At 34.3% G+C, this 21,777-nt stretch overlaps 1 protein-coding gene across 1 annotated transcript in view; it reads right to left on the bottom strand.

Moving 5' to 3' along the window:
- The window catches only part of LOC127843599 (neuropilin and tolloid-like protein 2), a 47,719-nt gene that overhangs the window by 6,167 nt on the left and 19,775 nt on the right, over positions 1-21,777 (bottom strand). The window contains exons 2-5 of the mRNA XM_052373281.1: positions 15,327-15,386; positions 5,134-5,298; positions 2,978-3,241; positions 10-39 (exon numbers count right to left, since the gene is read on the bottom strand). Coding sequence (XP_052229241.1) covers positions 10-39; positions 2,978-3,241; positions 5,134-5,298; positions 15,327-15,386 — 519 coding nt within the window. The remainder of the gene's footprint in view (positions 1-9; positions 40-2,977; positions 3,242-5,133; positions 5,299-15,326; positions 15,387-21,777) is intronic.

Below are 21,777 nucleotides of genomic sequence, written 5' to 3'. Positions count from 1 at the left end.
ATAGCTCACCCGACATCTTTTCTGCTTCCGTTGAATTAACTGGAAATAAACAAGAATATTTAATAACGAACTAAATTATGACTTGTCCTTGATAAATCAATTCTTCTTTTGCTAATTCTATAACTAAAGGACCAAGGTTTCTCACCTGAGAAATGGAAATCTGAAATGCTTGCTCTGAGCAACGTGTGTGCTGTTTCCGTAAAGATCAGACAAAAGGGCCTTTTCACGTTTTGGCAAATTAACAAAATAAAAAATAATAATTTCAAATTCGCAAATTTTCTTTGTAGTTATATTTGTGGGAAACAGACACACTGAACATTTTCCATGCTCTCAAATATTCATTATATGCATCTTTTGACGGGTTAAAAGCCTGAAAAATATAAAGAATTGCAACGCGAAACGATTGAATAATTTGGAGAGTTTTGTTATTGTCGTTACATTTTATGTCACTAAGTGGATTGCTGATATAAAGTATAATATACATCACTCGGCGTATGAGCACGAATGGCCGAGTGGTCTAAGCGATAGACTTTACTCTAGGAATCAGTGGTTCGACCCCAGTTGTGTTTTGTTATGTAATTTTATTCTTGTTTATTACTGGAGCTTTTTAGATTCAATGTTTATATTTTTCAATATAAAGCATTTAATTTAAAACTTCTATACATGCCAAAATCTGTGAAAAGGTCCCGTTAAGAAGAGATATATGTGTGCATTAAATGTCTAATGAAATCACTTGACCTCTGGGGCGTGGCCGTTTTCAATGCAATGGGTGGAGCATCGTTAGAACTAACTAAGAAGACCACCAGAACCAATGTTACACACATTTATTAATCACCTGTGGTTACAGAGAAGATTTAATGAGTTTTCGTGTTTTTTCCACTTCTAACTCTTTTGACATGCATATGCAACAGACCGGAACGATTGAGCTACTTTGTCAATGAAAGAGAGGTATTTAGCACTCAAACCAGCAAGTTCAATACGCAAGCACGGAGGACGGGCATCACGGTGTCATAAAAGATCCCCAGGAGCAATATGTGACCAGGTGATCTTATGCCATTAACTAATCTTTTTACAGAAAACGATCTCTTCATATTTTAATGAAAATCATACCAATTTCAACCGTAATGGCCTTGGCTTACATATATTTTTATTTTTTATTAAATGATTATTCAATAACAATAATATTTGACACGATTACTATTCATGATTGTGGTTGGGATTTGATTAACTATGCTCGGAACCAGTGAAGAACCTTGCAAAAAACACATTAAGTCGAAGTAAAACAGACACAGCACTCGCACATGCTATGCCTTTACCGTTCCATTATAAACAAAACCACATTACCAGTTTTTTGTTGAGAAGGAGACACGTGTACAAGACGAAAATACACAAAAAATAATTGCTTTTGAAAACCATTTTCTGGGTTGTATATTGAGTACCGATATACATATCACGTCGTTCCATTAACACTTGGATAAGCAAAAATGAAATGCCCTGGTCAAAATCATTCAACACTCACATTGATTAAAAACAACTGCCATCAAAGAAGTTTGCGTTAGTGTCATTGCCATCTCAAATATTATAAGATAAATGTTTTTTACCTCAATTGTAGCATCCATGTGCAATGTTATTGTACGAGTATAGGGTGAGATATTTTAAGTCGCATCGTTGAAACGACATGAGTACAACAATTTAAGCAAATATCAATTCACAAATTCAATGAACGACTTGTAAACGTACACATCTATGCACTGCCAGTATGAGTGGTTCTTAAAAAGACTGAACATATCCATATCGCAATGTTGCAATCTGGATCTTGAAATCGCGTTTTAAAATGTACAGAACAAAACGTGTAACGAATTTTTAATTACTTTTATTAATGCATTTCGTCCCCAGACTATTAAGAAGTAAACATATTTTTTTTTGGTAAACAAACACAACAAATATCAACAACCGATATTGTCGCATAAATTTAACTTTTTCTCATTATCTTTATTCAATAGGATATTGATATCGTCAATATAAAATAATGCATGACCCATTGTGTTAAAAGTACGAATAGCATCAATTCAAAATATGTTGTGCGTGCAATCTTGATATGCGTTATCATATTTTGAATGAAAGACATACCGGTAAGCAAGTTTAGGTTTGATTTCGGATATAGTGCAGATTCGCATATGGCACGTATATCAATGTTTATTTGGTGGATAATGTCCGGTCGTTTAATAAGGCTAGATTTCAATGTGAAAAAAGTGTTGCTTTTTTGGAACCTAGGGTCGAATGAAACATTCGCAGTGTATTTAGTAACCGCTGTTGTTAATGTCAAAAAACGTGATAAATCATTGAGATGTTTAACTTATCGACTATAAATGACAGTTATTAGTTTATTAATACAATTCGGATAAAATGCAAGTGCCACATAATGTATGATCGGATTTCATATTCGACATTTCACACACATAGCTGTCAAGAAGAAATGAAATATTATCCCAATAAGATAAACGGGTACATAATACGTTCGAACATTACAAATTATATCAATAAAGTAATTTGTTTCAAACGTGTCGTCTTTTTGCTTCAGCTTCGTTCGTGTTTGAAAATATCGAACAATATCCCTAAATTGCACATTTTTGACGGCGTAAATTAATATATACATAGATAAGACATGTATTATATGATGGATTCCAAGTTTGATTCTATGAAAACGTGTATAAATATATGTCCACATATCACTTTGTTTGCGAACAAACGGATAAAAGAATGTCAAATGTGTACCTCTGAATAAAGCGAAATAGGGTATGCATTATTTTATTAAAATTCTAATAATTTTATGCATGTCTTAGTTGCGTGTCATAAACTGTGTTGAATCGCCAATTTCATAGAAAATGAGAAAACTGCAACAGTGATTAATATGGTTACTACATGTATTATGATAACAATACATGTGTATAAAAATATTGCTTTGAATATGGGTTACCTGAGTTTTCTTTTTTCTTCTTGAACCCGTACACCGCCCGGAACCCATCAGACTCCATTACGTTGTCGGACGTGAATCTCGCCCAAAGAAAGCGAGATTTCGTCTGCACGGTGACCGGAAACTCGTTGCCGCAGAATCTCGCGATAAAGTCCGAGAATCCGAACGGTCCGTCCCGCAGCTCCACGTAGTCATACCTGCAACCTTCGGACTCCTCGATCGCAAACGTGTCAGTGAAGTAGAGGTCGATGAAGAAACCTGGCGGGGCTGAAAGTTGAAATGCTTTAATTTGTTATGCATTCCGAAGTGTATGGGAATCTGCAGCTTCTTAAGGTCCATTATATAAGGACCCGAAGTGTTTCCCAGAAACTCCTACATTATAACTGTATATACTTATTTAAGTTTGTACGAATTTTGAATTATAAATGCAATTTCCAGCTATTTAGTTGTTACTGAACGGTTTACAATTTTTGTTCTGTCTGACATTGTAGGGGGAAGCCGGAACATACCCCACCCGACCGGTAGTGTTACCACCAACCAAACTTCAATTCTTGCGGGAACGGGGATAAAACTGGTTCGCCTTGGTGAAAAGCCGTGTTCTAATCACTGCGCAGACCGGAGAGCCACTGTGGGTAATTAAAGTCCCTTTCCATAATATATAAAATATTATTTGAGCCGGTCTAAGGTGATTTTCAACATATGTTTTTTAAAGAATGTCGTTATCATAACAACAAGGAAGTAAAACGCATATCAGTATGTTGTAAACCATCCAATAACAATAAACTTGACAATAATAACATAAATAATTCTAAATACATGTACATAATTGGGTTCATAATACAGATTTTTTCGTGACACGAGTCATTTGTTTTAACTTTTCTCGGATAAAAGGGTGTCATCAAATCAGGTGGATATCGATGTAGAAACCAATTCGCATAAACAAAAATTAAAAAATTGACACAAAGGATTTGTAATGTTTTCCATTTGTACCGGTTATATGAACACTAAGAAAACGTTATAAAGACAAACGTCTAGTCTACGAGATCACTCATTCACAATATCTTAAATGATTTCAGACCAATGTCAGGATGGAATGGCGTCGAATTCCGTTAACGACTTGATTTGCTTTATGCCTCTTTTCGCCATTAACGATTGATACATACCAGAAACACGGATATCTAAGCGGACCGAGTTTTACGGCCACGTGAGATTTCAGAGAGTGTCCTATTCTAATAACGAGAGAAGTGCGACACGGCTACTGCTTATTACTTGTCAAATGGGGAGAGCGATTGATTGCATCGTTTTATAACCACTGCTTATCATAATGGCACATACACGTGTAATGTTCTATAACGCAAAACATGCGGGGGATCAAAACGATAGTTTTGTTTTATTTTGTGTTCATTTGTTTCAGACCAGCGTTCTTGAATACACAATATTTAAAGACCTGAATCTCGTAACCCAAGCATATAGAAGTATACACTTGCTTAAATACACTATTATAATGGGCAGATTAATTAAATCAACCATGCTCTGTGAAAATGGGGTTTAATGCATATGCGTTATGTGTCGTCAAAGATTAGCCTTTGCGGACTGGGATCACACTGTTCGCTATGATATTTTGCGCTTAAAGGAAGTCTCTTCGTAGCAAAAAGCAAGGACTACACAGCCTAATCAGGGTAAGCACTAAATTGAATACAGAAAATGCATTAAGGCCCGTTTTCCAAGAGCGCGACTAATATATCTTGTGAATGTCATGATTGCAGACACATCGAGACTTATTATTAAGGTTAAAATAAACAATTAATCAAATCCGTTAGGACTTATTTTCGAACCTTGTAAGTAAATTTTAGCGTCTTAAGACGCGTGCTTGATTTTAACATTACAGTCAAAGAATGTACTTGGCAGTTCAAACGTACCTTGTATGTACATAAAGCCGTCAGTCGAAGGAGTCATCTATGTTCAGTTTTAACGTAGTTACTACCGTATAAGAAAATGACGCAGCAAAGATGTGAAATGACCTGTGAGCGTTTGGTTCTGACGTACGATCTTCGTTAATGCCAACGCACAAAATGTACGTATCGTTAATTCAACATACAATTTATAAAATAAATACATGAGTACAATGTATGCCCCTGATTGTGTTCATTCCAACGTACCTTGTAAGTACATGACGCAGCTGATGCCGTTCGGGTACTTGCCCGGGTATCCCGGGCTATAGAACTCCATCTCGTTGTAGTTGCCATATGTGAAGTTGAAGCAGGCCGGAAGGAACTCATCCGATACCATCGGCGGAGGAATGACCTTCAGGGACTGGGCATCGACTGAAACACACGAGACAAAAGCAACTGTTATTACCAGGGTTTCGTTAACTTAAGGTTATTAAGAGGTTGCAGTAGAGCCATGGATACAGTGTCCGCCTAGGGACTGGGAAGTCACTGGTTCGATCCTCACTGTGCTAGCGTTCTCAACAAAGACATATAGTACTGGTTTTCCTTGGAAACGGGCTCGCGAGGGTTTGCTGCTATCGAGCTTAAATAAAAATAGTTGTAAAGTTTGAAACTAAACTTGAGATGAATGGCTCAAATACAGAGACATGGTGTCACTGTCATCGTTCAAATAAATTTAGTATTTCGGATTAGTTCGTACATCCGCCTACATTCTTCCTGTACATGTACGTTTTCATTTCCACCTTCAGGTACTCACATATACTAGACAAGTATCACATTTAAGCCACTATGTATTTTGGTACGTTTAATGAATTGCTAAATTAAGCATGATTTTTGTTATTTAAAAACCAATAATAAACAGCTGAAAAATGCAGCTTCTTTTTAAAATTGGTCTCACTGCTTTTGGTGCGATGTAAGACGGGCTTAACACAGCGCCAGCATTTATGAATGCCCGTTTTTGTTTCCTTTTTTACTATTTAATGAAACTTATTATCTAAAAGTGTTATAGTTTCTTTAAGATAAGATGGCTTTTTATAACTATATGCTGATTTAAGACAAATGTGTAATTAATGTATAAACTACGTTCATATTTAGCCATCGAAATTAAATTGGGGAAATCTCGCTAAAATCACCATTACTCCTCTGAGAACTGTTTTTCTTCTCATTAAATGCTTATTCAGCGAACAAGAAATCATGAAAGTAGCGTAGGGCATTATGTTCAACTTCAAACACAACGTAAATAACACATTAGACATTTTATTTCAAATTAAACTCATGTCAAAGGAGAACAAGTCCACGAGATTTCAAATGCATCTGTGAGGCCACGTGTTTTGGGACCCTTCAAAAGATTATAATACCCGTTTATTTTATTGTCTTAAATTTAATTCTCATTTTAACATTATCGTTTGCATTTAAACGACATTATATCAACAAAATTACTTCCACTAACATGAGTTTGTATTAAAAGTAATTTAAAGCGTGTTAATGTTTAAGGCTTTGCTGAAATTACGCTGCACATGATGGCGAATGTCGGCACAATCCAAAAAAAAAAACGTGTTTCATGAATCAATCCTTTAACTATACGAACATTTCTGAGAGTTTATATTAAACATGCCAGAGGAATCTGGCGTTCAGAACATGTTTTCGCTGTATTACCTATTCAAATTAGCATCTGGAACGCCCAAAAAATGAATCTCAATCCGATATTGCTAATAACACTTAGTACAAAAACACTAAATGTCATATCTCAGTAATTATCATTATGAAAAATAAGGCATCTAAATGAAAAACGTTTTTACCGCGTTTTACACACTTAGTTTATGCATGTAAATAATATGTGTGCTACGTTTAGGTTTGAGATGTTCTCGATCCAATTAAAAGCTCACACATGATAAAATGTTATAAACTAAAACGTAGGCTATGATTGAATGTCAATACTGTTTTTCCTTTTTGGAGAATTGTATTATTGATGATAAACGTTTTAACCATAACTTTATACATTATATGTTTTCTATTTTTAACGTCACCGTGAAAATTTTAAATTTATTTAAATACGTTAGTCACTTTTAAAGTGTTTCGTGTTTATGTATTGTAAACCCAAATTAGCCTCAACTAAACAAACGACAGCGCTTATGTTCATAACAATTAAGACACGCATTCATCAGTCGAGTGGTTTGCAAAATAAATCGCACTTAAGTCTCAGCAATCTCATCTAATAGCTCATTTTAGCATATCAACTACAAGAGACGAAATAAACAATGTGTTTTGAATCAAAAAAATCATATTATGACTGGTTAACCCATATGGTAAGATTAACTCTCCGCCAATGACCACCTGGACGTTTTGAGATAATGTCTGGCATACGCCAGGGTGATCCACTGCGACCACTTACGTTAATACCATTCATCTTCCGAAACATTCGGGCGTTGAGTGACTGAAGTATCTCACATTTAATCAATAATCCCGAACATATGTAACAAAAATATTCAGAACCTTTGTGACACTTTAAGCATCTTTTACCCGGACTGAAGTGCGTTTCGTATCACCTCAAGAAATTCTGGATTGATGAGGTTCTGTTTTAAGTCATCTGACTACGCTTTGAATAGAGAACTTATAATTTAAATATTTAAATTATACGACAAAACGCTGTATGCAACACTTACAAGAGAAGAAGGCATGTTTAAAGATATAAGGGTGTAAAAGTTACACCTGTATTTGAGTATTGATTTTACGATGAGAACGCTTCATTATAATCCCGGTAAAAACAAGGTATTACGATTTTCAAGCCACTTGTAGATTTTTTTCTGTATTGTATTTTTTGGGGGAAATCGCTCTATCTGACATAAATGATTTATTAATTTAAAATAATATAGCAATATATACGCCGGGATGCAATGGTAAACAAAGAACGCTCAGAGAATGATTAAAGAGATTTAAGAGAAAAATTTCACAGTGTTTTGCATTTATATATGCAGTCATTTGCATATTTGAAGATTTTATATTGTTTTGCATTTATATATGCAGTCATTTGCATATTTGAAGATTTTATAGTAATAGTTTTATAGTTATTTAACCATTTCAATATTTGTTTAATAGTATATGTCATTTGTATATTTGTTTATTGTTGTAGGGTTTCATGATCTTGTACAGCTACACTTGATGTCTGTTTTCTTGTCAATCTCTGGCAATATGATATTTAGGGGTAACACAATCTTAGTTGTAAATGCAATATTATACAACACATTTACATCACTTATTGTTAAGAGAATCATCAAATACCTTTCCAATATTTCCAATATAAGCAACAATGCTTGTTAAAGATTATTGCATCAACATTACATCCTTCTACAGTTTTGCTGTAACACCTTTTCAATATTCCAATATTGTCAACAATGCATGTAAAAGATTATAACATAACATAAATTAAGTCACAAACAAATTATTCATGTTGAGATCTTAAATGACAGCCTGTTATTGGCATCTTAATCAAAGCTCCCTTTTGATGTTACAACATACTTTGTTGTCATTACCTAATTGTGGGTCAGAGCAAATCTAAACCAAATGTGACCATAACAACAGCAGATGGCAACCAACTCCTATATAAGCCAAACGCAGAATGGATTCAATACCTCTGCTCTATTGCCATCTTGCTGTGTGTTTGTGTCAATAAAGTTCTACAGTTAATGTTGCTCTGACTTACAGGTAAGACATTTATTTTATTTCTACTTTACTTGTATAAGTGATATAAGTTCAGTATTTTGTATGTATTACAATTGTTCATTCTTCATGCAAGTCTAAATATTTGGTGATTATTTTATATATTAAAATTCTTCAGTTACCTCTTGCTAAAAGCGAGTTATTCCCTAAAGTTTGATGTTTTAGATATTGAATACTTTCAGTTGTAAAATTTGTATTGTTAACAATTTATAGCATTTGTTCAAGACCTCTGCTCTATTGCCATCTTGCTGTGTGTTTGTGTCAATAAAGTTCTACAGTTAATGTTGCTCTGACTTACAGTCTTTCATTATCCTGCGCACTTGGGGAAACAACGTGAAACAACCTACCGTAACAAATCGTTCACTCATAAGAAAGAGCACACGCTAACCGAACGTGTGACAGTGGTGAGAATCAGACGATCCCATGAAGAGGACCCCATCAGTGCCAGATCCATATCTACTCAGATCCTTGACGAGGGCAACAGAGGACCAGACCACAGCTGGGACAGCCTCAGCCAACCACAGCTCGGATCAAAGACAGCCGTCTACAGCGGGACCAGTCACTGCCTTCCACAGAGGCGAGCACAGCAGTCAACCCAGACCACAGCTCAGACAACCACAATCGACCACAGACAGCCTCCACAGCCCGGACCAAACATCTCCCTCCACATTCTAGGGAATGGCAAGATACCAAGGTAGGCCCAGTTTTTACATCGAATTGACTAAGAAATCTAACCGACTGAAGGGTTTACTTTGGGAAATTTGTCAAAAGAATCAATCGCATAAATAACCGATAAAATGGGTTAAATTTTATTTATTAAAAATATGTAAAATTCCACAAAAATAGAAAAATTTATGATAGAAAAAGTAAATTATGAATTGAAACTGTATATAGCCTAAATTCAAACAACAATAAAAAAAAAACAACAGGAAAAATGTTATATAAAAAAGGACAAAGAAACATTTTTTGTGTACATATTATGTTTACCTGTATTTTAGTAATTGTTTTTTCAAATATATTGTCAGTTTAATGGTAGGTGTTCCTAACATGTGTTAACCATAGTTTAAAAGATCATTTAATTTACTTCATTCTGATAATGGTAGTCTGGTATTGGGATTTGCAGTCTACATGTACTATGATTATGATCATAGTAAGGACCATTTAACTGAAGAATTACGGAATATTATGTTACAAAAAAATGATCTATGATCTTGTAACTTCCAAGAATTCTACAGCATATAAAACGGTCAGGTCGCTATCTTTTGTCAGTGACTCTACCTAAACTTCACGGTAGATGTACTCCAACATGCATAGGTGACAAACCATGTTTGTGTGGAACAACTGATAGGACTTTCACACTGGATCTGCCAGTCATTTTCTGAGATTGTATTTTTCTCTTTTAGACAGACATTAGACATTATAAGAATGTCTACACTTCCAAATACCAGACATACAAAAATAAACATAACATAGGGAACCTTTTTTTTCAAGATTGGGCGTGTGTTTACGAAAGAGATGTCAATAATTAGTAGTTTTATCATCATAAAGGGGTTGTTTTTAAATTATCAGAGGTTAGATTTCTCGCATTTCCATGTAGGGCCCTACCAAGACAGAAAAGAAGAAACTGAATAGTTGATATATGTAGTGTTTTGTCATTTCACACCTTTTGTATGTGTTTAGTTTTTCTCATTATGTCATTAGTTTGTTAGTAAGTTTGGGTTATAACCTAGGTTTATGTTGATCCTTTAAGATTCTTAATATAGAGTTATCTTGTAACATGACAGTAATCTAATTAAAATTTAATTGTCCCATTTAAACAATACATTGCCTCCATTTAAAATGATGAAGCTTGCATTTTTGTTAGATGGCATACCTTTCTTGGTTCAATATTAAACCTCAACCTGAGTTAGTCTTTACAGTGGGTTAATTTTAAAGTAATGACTGATCATCATGAATAAAGTGCTAAGAACTAAGTGCACGGTTCTACAACCCATTCTAGAGACAATAACTCTAAATTAGGCCTAATGTTGTCTATACGGGATTTTTTCTTCCTGTTCATTCCATTGTTGGTAACAATCATTTAAATGGAGCTGCAATTGTGCAAGATTTTGAGTAAGAACACTTTGTTAATTACTTAACTTATAACCTTTTTTACAGTCTAGAATGTTCTTTTTCATGTTGTTCTCATGTTGTTGTAAATATTGCCTAACCTCATCATATAGTCATCATTTTAAATTGTTCATTTAACTTGATACTTCACAGTTTCTTTGATTTGTTTACAATGCAGGAGCATTGGTTTCACAGCGCAGGGGAAGATTTCACAGTGTTTTGCATTTATATATGCAGTCATTTGCATATTTGAAGATTTTATATTGTTTTGCATTTATATATGCAGTCATTTGCATATTTGAAGATTTTATAGTAATAGTTTTATAGTTATTTAACCATTTCAATATTTGTTTAATAGTATATGTCATTTGTATATTTGTTTATTGTTGTAGGGTTTCATGATCTTGTACAGCTACACTTGATGTCTGTTTTCTTGTCAATCTCTGGCAATATGATATTTAGGGGTAACACAATCTTAGTTGTAAATGCAATATTATACAACATATTTACATCACTTATTGTTAAGAGAATCATCAAATACCTTTCCAATATTTCCAATATAAGCAACAATGCTTGTTAAAGATTATTGCATCAACATTACATCCTTCTACAGTTTTGCTGTAACACCTTTTCAATATTCCAATATTGTCAACAATGCATGTAAAAGATTATAACATAACATAAATTAAGTCACAAACAAATTATTCATGTTGAGATCTTAAATGACAGCCTGTTATTGGCATCTTAATCAAAGCTCCCTTTTGATGTTACAACATACTTTGTTGTCATTACCTAATTGTGGGTCAGAGCAAATCTAAACCAAATGTGACCATAACAACAGCAGATGGCAACCAACTCCTATATAAGCCAAACGCAGAATGGATTCAATACCTCTGCTCTATTGCCATCTTGCTGTGTGTTTGTGTCAATAAAGTTCTACAGTTAATGTTGCTCTGACTTACAGGTAAGACATTTATTTTATTTCTACTTTACTTGTATAAGTGATATAAGTTCAGTATTTTGTATGTATTACAATTGTTCATTCTTCATGCAAGTCTAAATATTTGGTGATTATTTTATATATTAAAATTCTTCAGTTACCTCTTGCTAAAAGCGAGTTATTCCCTAAAGTTTGATGTTTTAGATATTGAATACTTTCAGTTGTAAAATTTGTATTGTTAACAATTTATAGCATTTGTTCAAGACCTCTGCTCTATTGCCATCTTGCTGTGTGTTTGTGTCAATAAAGTTCTACAGTTAATGTTGCTCTGACTTACAGTCTTTCATTATCCTGCGCACTTGGGGAAACAACGTGAAACAACCTACCGTAACAAATCGTTCACTCATAAGAAAGAGCACACGCTAACCGAACGTGTGACAAAAAATACTCCAGCTCTATTCCTCATGACAACTGTGGGCTAAGGCATCCATTCCAATTAGCAGTAACAATAAATAACATGAAAACACGTGCAAATCATGGGCGAATTCGGCCACGTGTTCTATGATAAATATTGCTCTACGTTCTCGCACCTGTTTCATTTTTATACGCCACATACTCGGTTTTAAATGTTGTCATGCCACTGTTAAAACGCTTCTTCGCGTACAAAAACAGTGAGATTGCCATCAAAATGTGTTCAATACACCTGCTGTACTGAAAGCAAACTACAAAATGAAACAAAATTCTTTTCAAATTAATTGTTACATTATTTCAATAAAAAAAATGTTTTACTATAGTACACTTTTTTCAGTCCATTTCCACCGCGTTCAATATCTGCAGACACATTATGCATTTATTTGTCTTTAACCAAAAAACTACAAAAGTCCTATATTTTTAGGAACCTATACCCATAAGACAACCAAGTTGTATGAAAACATACGTAATTTTACACCGTATCATATATTACACTAACGTTAAAATTACGTTTAATTCTTTAAAACATTCTTATTTTGTAAATGTAAAAATAATACACATGACCCAGGTTTAGGACGTGTTTCAATTGTGATATTTATCCCTAAAGCAGGAAACCGTATAAAAATAAATTCTTCCCCAAACCACACAGAAATTTTTATTCATTTTTATTAAATCATATGGAGTTAACGCATACAAATGTCCATCGCAGCAAGAAAGAGGAATTCGTCGAAACAAGCATTCGTTTGTATATATCATGTAAATTCACCTTACACAGCCATGAAAATAGCACGGCCATTTCGTGTTTTTACGGTCTAACAACATATTATACATTTGTCGGGAGTATTATTACTAAAAACTAAATTAAGAAACTAAACATGCACTACTATATACAAATGTTGTATATATTAATATATACTCCCACTCTTTACAACGAAAAGCATGGCTAAATATCACAATTCACGCATTTTTTCAGCAATGTGGAACAAAACAAGATGATGATGATTGATGTTTTTTCTATAGCAGAGCACCAAATTGGACACCGAAGCAGACGACACGCGTTGAAGATTTGAACCGAACAAAGGTATTGCAAAAATAATATTCTCGCATGAACTTAAGTATATATTACGGCAATGTTCTTTTTCACAGTAAGAGATGTGCTATTTTGGATTCCCGGGTGTGTAATTCACGCCTTGTGCTAATCAGTCGACGAGATTTATTCGCATATGCACCCAATAAAAGATACAGTTATCTATGGTTAAGCATATTTAATTCGTTTAGCAGCTCCATATAGATCACATGGGAATTGAACCACGCGGTCGTGTGAACTTTCATCCGTGTTGTTTGTCGTTTATATATTCAAGAATACTGTTTTTTTATAATTGGAAATGTGTACACAAAACAAAATTATATTTAACCGTAAATAACGATTTCGCTGAATGTAATTTTCTGTAGATTTAAATTAGTTTTTTACTTCATACGGTAACAACTTTAGGATTTTACAAAAATGTATATGTAAGTCAAACATGTAGAGAGCGCTGGTGAATATGTATATTGTGGTTTACAAATTTGCACATTTAAACTCTTATATACATTTAAAAAACCAGGCGATCATGTACAGATTCTTGATAACAACAATTTTCACAGCCGCGATGAAAACTATTTAAACAGATCGTAATCGTAAGTTAAATAAAAACTAGCGTTTGCATTAACACATGCAGTTTATTCAAAAGATCCAGTTTTTTCCGATCTAGGCAGAAACCAAGTAAGTAACAGAATATTCAAAGGAAAAACAAACTCTAATGTTGATACAAATGGAATTGAAATTTCATCAAGATTCTTTCAAGATTTAATCACGTGTGCATTATTTTTTGCGTGGTGCGTGTATTTTTTCATTATCTCTGGCAGATAAGTTCAGAGAGCGGATAATAACTAAAATGCACGTGTTTCATTTGGGAATTGGGATATTGATCGAACATTTACAAGATCAACGTAACATTTACTGTTTACTGAGAACCACAATGGTTTATTTAATTTCTTTTAACATATGATGATAGGATATTTTGAGTTTTATTATGCAATCAGCTGCTGATATCTAGACTTTGTCATCAGGCTCCTCAGAACTTATGCTGATAGAACATTGTTGTTTTCCTGAGGCAGTCATCGGTTTGCAGCTAGACGGACCTAACAGGCTTATTTGTGAATACTATTGTGGGAAATTTGGCTTCAATGAGACAGTCTTCTGTTCACAGCAAGTCGTGCTTATACGGCTTCCTTTCACATATACTAATATGAACTTTTGGAATTCAATAAGCGAATTTTATATTGTCAAATAAGAAGACTGATTAAGCCATTTCTGTGAAATGTTAAATTCCATTGAACCGATTTAAAAATACACAACTAAATTAAACAAACTAAAATTCCAGTTTGAATAAGAATGCTTCGATTTTTTCATGATCATTTCTTTAATTTGTCTATTAAGCTTACCCTTCATTGAGAACAAATAAAACACCTATGCTGCTACATCAATCAGAAATCAGCTCATGCTGCTTAAAACGATAATATTTAGTTAACATTAACATATGCAACGGCGTCAATAGTTGAATTAGCTACCCTGATAACATCGACAGAAGGAATTGTTTTGAAAACCCATCTTCCTCGTGTTTCAAAGCATCGAACTGATATTATGATCTTTCAAACAGTAATTGTTTAAAAAATATGTCAGATTGAGTTGGATAACGCAATAGAATAGATTATAAGATAAAGTGATCTATGGATAGCAAAATGTTCGCACGAAAAAGCAACAATGGGTAGAATCTTAGTCTATAGATATGGAAAACGATTTCTTCAGAACATTTTGAGATTTTATTAAAGTTGACAACATAAACATGCGGAAAAGGAGTGTCATTATTATTATTATTATTATTATTATTATTATTATTATTATTATTATTATTATTATTATTATTATTAATTATTATTATTAATTATTATTATCATCATTATAATTATTATTATTATTATTATTATTATTATTATTATTATTATTATTTTTATTATTATTATTATTATTATTATTATTATTATTATTATTTTCTAACTATTGTTAATCACAACTAATGTAACAGATTAATCAGTGAAATGCATTAATCATATGTATTGTACTTACTTCCTGCTGCATACGTCGCATGTTCGACGACCATTGTGACTAAAGCCCATATCTGGAATGCTGAAATAAATAACATTGATGTATAAATACGTTGCTTATATCTGAATATTACCTTCCGTGTAGAAAGTTATTACATCGACTTGAGAAGGCATATTTAAGCAAAAATGTAGTAATACTGATTCAAACTTAAATGTTTCAAGTTCATGTGGCAAAAACTATCTTTCGAAAAGCTGAAATCGATAACGGAACTAACAAAATTAACCCCCGAAGAGTGTCTTTAGATTACTTTCAATTAATATTTTTATAAACAATGCATAATTTAATCAAAGGTATCAATTTTGAAAGTAAACTTGCTATTCTAACATACACTATGCACATTTGAACCGCTATGGTTTTCCTTTTCCGACAAGCTGTCAACGCTGTTGTATGAACATTTATGTTCAGTTTGAATATGTCATTTTCGTCTGAGCGATTATTTTGAAGTCTATTATGATGTTTTCCTCCACGAACGAAGCATAATGCGACAACCTAAATACACGTGACGCTTTGATAACTGTTATTAACTCAACTCCTTGCATAATACCCTCAAGTATTCAACCAAGAAAATACCCTTGGGATGAGAAATAAATAGGGGAAGCATGGTAAACGACACAGGCATATTTAGATTTCAACCAGGTATGCGATTTCCGACCAGGTATGATATAACAGGAAAACGGTGTGTGCTTACAAAGGGCTGGTGGAGCAATCGCGTTTGATGTAGCTCATTAGCAAGTAGCAGAGGTGTTTTCTTAAGAGTTTACACAACCGTTCTCACCTTACAAAGCAAACAATTTAAGCTCGGTGATGATCAACAAATTTCGGGTTATGTTTCTTTACGTGACCATTCTTTTTACGAAATCTACGCCAACGATACCCGCGAGTAAATAAGCAAGGTGTGCTGGTTATGTTAACCACGTCATGCCTATTTTCTTACAACGGATCAGTCATATTTCTGCAATGACCTTGGTGCTGAAAACTGTTTCCTTACAAATAAAATATTGAATGTAAGTATATGGATCTAGATAGACTTGGTAAGACTGTACAGTAAAGGGCAGGGGATATATTCACAGCAATGCGCTTTCTAAACAAGACTGTACAGTAAAGGGCAGGGGATATATTCACAGCAATGCGCTTTCTAAACATATCAAAGTACTGAAAGTACTGGTGTGACGATGCTTTTGAGAGGATGGATATAAAAGCATCAAGTTAAGTTTATCTAAATCACCACAATCACCACAATTGTGTATGTTGGTACGAAAAAAAATTTGGTACAAAAATTTTCCGAAAAAAAATTGGGTATGAAAACAAATTTGGGTACGAAAAAATATTTGGGAACAAAAAAATTGGGACCGAAAAAATTTTTGGGTATGAACAAAAAATTGTGTACGAAAAATTTTAGGTACGGAAAAAAAATTGGGGGAACGGGAAAGAAGTACTTGTGGGGAACTTGACCCACACTCGCACATTTTCGGCCCTTTCCGTCAAACATCAGATCAGTTCCTCAAAGGCAATAGTATGAATACACATTTCGGAAGCGGTAATACGGTCCTACCTACGCGCGTCAAAATGTAAGCGAAATATGTACACAAGTCTGTCAGGAATGATTGAATTAACGAAGAAAATCGTGTATTGATGTAAGTTTTTTGAAGAAATGTGCAGAAAATATATTAAACAAGAGCTGTGTTTGTGAAACACAATGCCCCCTGCTGCGCAGCTTTGAAGCCATATATTTTACCTTTAACCTTGAAGGATGACCTTGACCTTTCACCACTCAAAATGTGCAGCTCCATGACATACACATGCATGCCGAATATGGAGTTGCTATCTTCAATATTGCAAAATTTGACCTTTGACCTTGACCTTGAAGGATGACCTTGAACTTTCACCAATCAATATGTGCAGCTCTATGAGATACGCATGCACGCCAATATTGAAAAAGTTATGGCCAATGTTAAAGTTTTTGAACATGACAAACAGACGCTTTATATTTGACATTTGACCTTGAAGGATGACTTTCACCTTCACCTTTCACAACTGAAAATGTGCAGCTCCATGAGATGCACATGTATGCCAAATATCAAGTTGCTATGTTCAATATTAAAAAAGTTATGGCCATTTAAGTTTTCGGACGAACGGACAGACTGACACACTGACTGACTGACAGTTCAACATATATAGGCCACCTTACCGGGGGCATAAAAAGCTATGGCGATATTTTTCTCAGCCACATTATTGTTAATAGTTGGATATCACAAAATGAAAGTGAAAGTAGAACTGTCAACAATGACAACGTGTTGCTTTTGCTGGCACGAGAGGGCGATTACACTCAATGTGTTCACATTTTGACCATAGGCTTTGTCAATGACCTTTATAGTATGGGTAGCTTTGATATTATTTATTGCTATCATGTAACTGCATGATTGTGTATATGTTTACAGTACACAAAGCATAAATAATGATATAAATATACTGATTGAGCTTATAATAATCTGAGAACTATAGCCAGGTCAATTAAGGACTTAAAATACAATTTTGTGTCCTGATTTCATGAAGAAATGACCATGCATGTCCTTGATTTCAAATTCAAGGCCCTGGTGTGACACATTGGTAGCATTACCGTTAAACTGTTACCATGCTTATAAAATTAGTTTTTATTGAACTATATAAGGAAATCTAAATCAGGCACTGATTTTTCTTGTTTTAATACAGTCATAGATCAGTTGTGGCCTCTGGGTAATGACCAATTTTTGCTTACTTGTCACACCCTTAAAACTTTCCACATGTCTATAATAGCAAATCTGGATTTAGGTGATCTTCAATGGTGCATTTAAACTTTATCTCTGGTAAAGTCCAGTCACATATTTAAAACTAGGCCATGTCAAAATCAAAGTGTCAAAGACAAATGAAAGATGCGTTCATTAATTATTGTCCAGTTGTTTACTACTGCTGTAAGTTTTTATATAATATGACTGATGAACATCATGTGAGAGAAAATTCACATTATCATTGAATATCAGGTTTAGCAGCTTTTTAGATAACACAGTATGCTAGTTTTCAATGTTGCTTCTGGGGATCAAACCCGTAGGGCTTTTAGGAAGATTCTGAAATTTTCGATCCCTCGAGAGCAACCAAACCAAAAATTAAGTCAAATATTGCCGACTCGGTTTTTTGAGTCGGTTCATGAGGGATAATGGAGCTCGATTGGAAATTGTCGGCTCTGGTACTACTTACATGTACCCCGGGTACTCTTAAGTATACTTACATGTACCCTGGGTACTCTAAGTATACTTACATGTACCCCAGGTATGGTAAATAAACGTAATTGTACTCGGTCCATACTAGACTGTACCCGAGTTGTATTCGCGCACAAAATCTGATGTCGTAAAACGCGCAACCGATTATCTTAAACACACTTCTCTTCAAAAACACTGCATCAACATGCTTTTTGAGTATGTGTTCCGATAATATAGAGGCCATTCTACAGAAAATTGACATAAATGTGCAGGGCTTAACACTAAGGCACGTCCGAACGACATTCACTGCCCGTACCTTGGTCCGGGCAAGCCAATGTCCCAGGAACATGCCCGACCGGTCGTGTGTATTTTGGGCGGGATTATATGTTCTATATCAATAAACTGCGTTTTAAATAAGCTTTCCAGAGATGCAAAAATCTTAATACAGTACGATCAGATGACAATTAAATCCCAGAGTGAGTTCGGAGACAACAAACGGATCGTATCTCGAAATAGATTCGGAACCCCCTGATTGCAATAAAAAAGAGGCCGACAATTCAGAAAATCCCCATGCGGTTTTCCTGGTAAAACACGTCAGTACCTATTTTTAAACGGAATGCCGCTAGACACGGTTTTTGATTGGTTTCCTCGAAGTGACGTGTTTTCTCAATGAAAATACGTTTGAAACTAAAAGCCGGGATCGCCCAGGATCGTCCGGAATGATGAAGGTATAAAACTCGACATTAACACAGAGTAACTATAAAATTAATAGTTATGTATCAATTTTAAATAATTTTAATTTGTTGTCATTATGGAAAAGTTATTCCATCCTTTAGACGATTAATAAATCCATTTACAGGAAGATAGAGACTTTATTTAGATTAAAAGTGTTTTGACAATATTTTTTACGCAATTCAATTAGCAAAACTAATATTAATGGTCGATCCCGGCTTTTAGTAGAGAGTTAACCCTGTACAATTGTTACAACTACCGTAACACGTTATTTTGCTAAGATTCGCTTACCATTTCTTGTAAGACGGTAACCCGGCAATCTATGTAAAAAAAGGTTTTAACGTTCATGTCGTTGTTTAAGTTTGGCTTTACGGGTGGGGATGGGGGTTCCTCGGATACGAAAAGAAAAGGGAAGGAGGAAAGTAAGAGAAAGTATGAGGAAATAAAAAAAAAACAAGAAAATTTCTCCAGAAATGGCGTGAAGATTACAAATAGATGTCTTAAATAGATTAATATTGAATTCAATAGCATAAGTAAGGCAAGCTAATAAGAATGATTTTATCATAATTGCGCATCTCCAAGCACAAGAATAAACAAGTTGAATGATAAATATAAAGGTTTTTATAATACTTGGGTCAGGGCACATGAAAGATTGGTCAGGGCTAGTAGGTTCTGCATTTACTAGCCCGAACGGGCTAGTTGAAAAAAAGTTAGTGTTAAGCCCTGATGTGTATATATAACTATTACAAAAAACTAGTTGACAACGACGGATTTAGGGTTAAATTTCCCGGGTACATTTTATTATATTTACCGTACCCGGGATACATGTAAGTATACTTAAGAGTACCCGGGGTACATGTACGTAGTACCCGAGCCGACAATGAACAATCGAGCGATACTGGAAGTTGCAACATCTCTCACGCCCCCTAGAATCGCCTTTAACAGTATTCAATTCTCAACAGGAAAGTGCTGGAGTCATTGATCCCGAGGGACAAGAAAAACAATTGATTGATGTTCGAAATAAATAATTTGATTAATGACAATTCTATTATTTGAGCCAGGTCACAGGAAAAGCGCAGTCAAATCAGTATCTAATTAAATTTTTTGTTATTGTCAGAAAAACGCTTTTAAGCAAACAGCTTTCAAGCGACTGCAGGCTGATCTAGATCCAAACTGGCCATAATCGCCTTAAAGTCTCTTTTACTGTGACACAGTTCATTTAACTTTAAAATGATAAAAAGTACTAACACTAAGAAAGAGTATACAAAACAGTAAAGAGTTTGAAATCAATGTTGAATGTCAGGACATCTTGGTGATCTGCAAATCCCCGATGAAATGTTGATATCGGGTATCATAGTCATTCAATAAGTCGCAAAATGCTCGAATACAATTTATAAAGCCAATGTGACTTATATTGATAACTAAAAATACCAGTAATGCAGTATGCCAGTTTTGCCGTGTCAAGCTGTTACGATCTAGAAAGTCCTTCATTCACATCGAGTATATGTCCTTCGAATTCCAACTATTGTTGTCATAAGCGGAGAATTTAGTGAATAAATAATTCATATATCCTAAATGACAGCTTCTAAATAACGAAACAAGTCAATTTATGCAGTAAGAAAGTTTTGAATCGAGACTCTCATGGTGGCGGCCATTGTTGAATGTTGAAACACGAACGACAACTCTGCTAGGGAATGTTATCAATGACGAGCAATCTCCTACGCAGTGGCGAATGCAAAAGTGAAGTAACTGAAAAATCGAGTTATCTGAATCGGCCTGGCTCGGTCTTTAACAAAGTCGCCATTGTGAAAAAAAATTCTACGGTTATGATACCTTGGACGATGCTGTTCGCATCGTCAATAAAAACACTTTTTTTTTCGTATGCTCAAACTTACAAAGGGGAAGTGCTCAAAACAATCAGATATCTTTTTAAAACTAGGAGATTTCGTACGTTGTTAAACAACTACCAAAATATTACCTTATTCATGAATTGTATATCAAGAAAACAATCTTTTGATAATAATTGCAATTTGGATTATAGTCAAAGTCCGTTTTCAATCTACTGTCTTTATGAAGCTTTAATTTCAATGGGCAATGTTCAAGCCATGAATATACTGTTTAATTAATTTGATATTAGACAGAAACAGTCTTTATACATGAGTAGTGTGTAATGAATCAAATATATCTGAAATATATTACCGACCTACTATCAATATAAAGTGTATCATTATATGAATGTTAATGAGAAAGTTAGAGAGTAGGTGGGTTAGAGGTCGCACTTTTCTCTATGGTAAGTACATCAGTCTTAAGATTGATACATTTCTTGTATAGAAGCATGGAGGTAATGTATTGCTAATGACGGAAGTCTCCTTAATTACCCTTGCGATAAAGCAAGGCAAACCCTTTCGAGAAAGTGGTTAATTAACTGTTTTTTTTATCAAGTGATA

Source organism: Dreissena polymorpha, chromosome 9 (genome assembly GCF_020536995.1).
Source record: "Dreissena polymorpha isolate Duluth1 chromosome 9, UMN_Dpol_1.0, whole genome shotgun sequence".
In the NCBI taxonomy this organism is placed as follows: domain Eukaryota; kingdom Metazoa; phylum Mollusca; class Bivalvia; order Myida; family Dreissenidae; genus Dreissena; species Dreissena polymorpha.
This window is presented reverse-complemented; position numbering and strand designations above follow the sequence as displayed.